Raw genomic sequence first — 391 nt, 5'->3', positions numbered from 1 at the left:
CTCCCCCCCTCCTTTTCCCTCTTACCCCTCTTTTTTTCCTTTTTTTCCAAAATTTTAAATTAGTTTCCCCTGCCTTTTCCCTTAAAATTTTTTTTCTTTTTTTCTTTTGCATTCCCTTCCATGAATGATATTGCCAATTATGCTTGCAGCAGTTTCCTTGCTTGCACACTATTACTCTCTCTACTAAACTCCTCCTCTTGCCTAAGACCTCCGCCATGTTGCAGGTGCATCGAGGCCAGTTGCAACGCGGCCTTCACCACGAAGCAATGCCTGCAGTTCCACTACAAGAAGGTGCACGGTTACTCGGGCGACAACATGCCCAAGATCGAGCGCTGCATCCCCTACACCTTCGACTCGTACTCGGGCGGCCTCGTCAACGACCCGTCGAGGA

General features: G+C 48.6%; 1 protein-coding gene across 1 annotated transcript in view; it reads left to right on the top strand.

Annotated features, from left to right (window-relative positions):
- Nucleotides 1-391, top strand: part of LOC119587345 (sialidase-like) — a 23,053-nt gene that overhangs the window by 18,246 nt on the left and 4,416 nt on the right. Inside the window, exon 3 of the mRNA XM_037936092.1 lies at nt 225-367. Within this exon, the coding sequence (XP_037792020.1) occupies nt 225-367 (143 nt within the window). The remainder of the gene's footprint in view (nt 1-224; nt 368-391) is intronic.

The sequence above is a fragment of the Penaeus monodon genome, chromosome 22 (genome assembly GCF_015228065.2).
Source record: "Penaeus monodon isolate SGIC_2016 chromosome 22, NSTDA_Pmon_1, whole genome shotgun sequence".
In the NCBI taxonomy this organism is placed as follows: domain Eukaryota; kingdom Metazoa; phylum Arthropoda; class Malacostraca; order Decapoda; family Penaeidae; genus Penaeus; species Penaeus monodon.
Note: the sequence above shows the minus strand (reverse complement) of the source record. Positions and strands in the feature narration are given on the sequence as shown.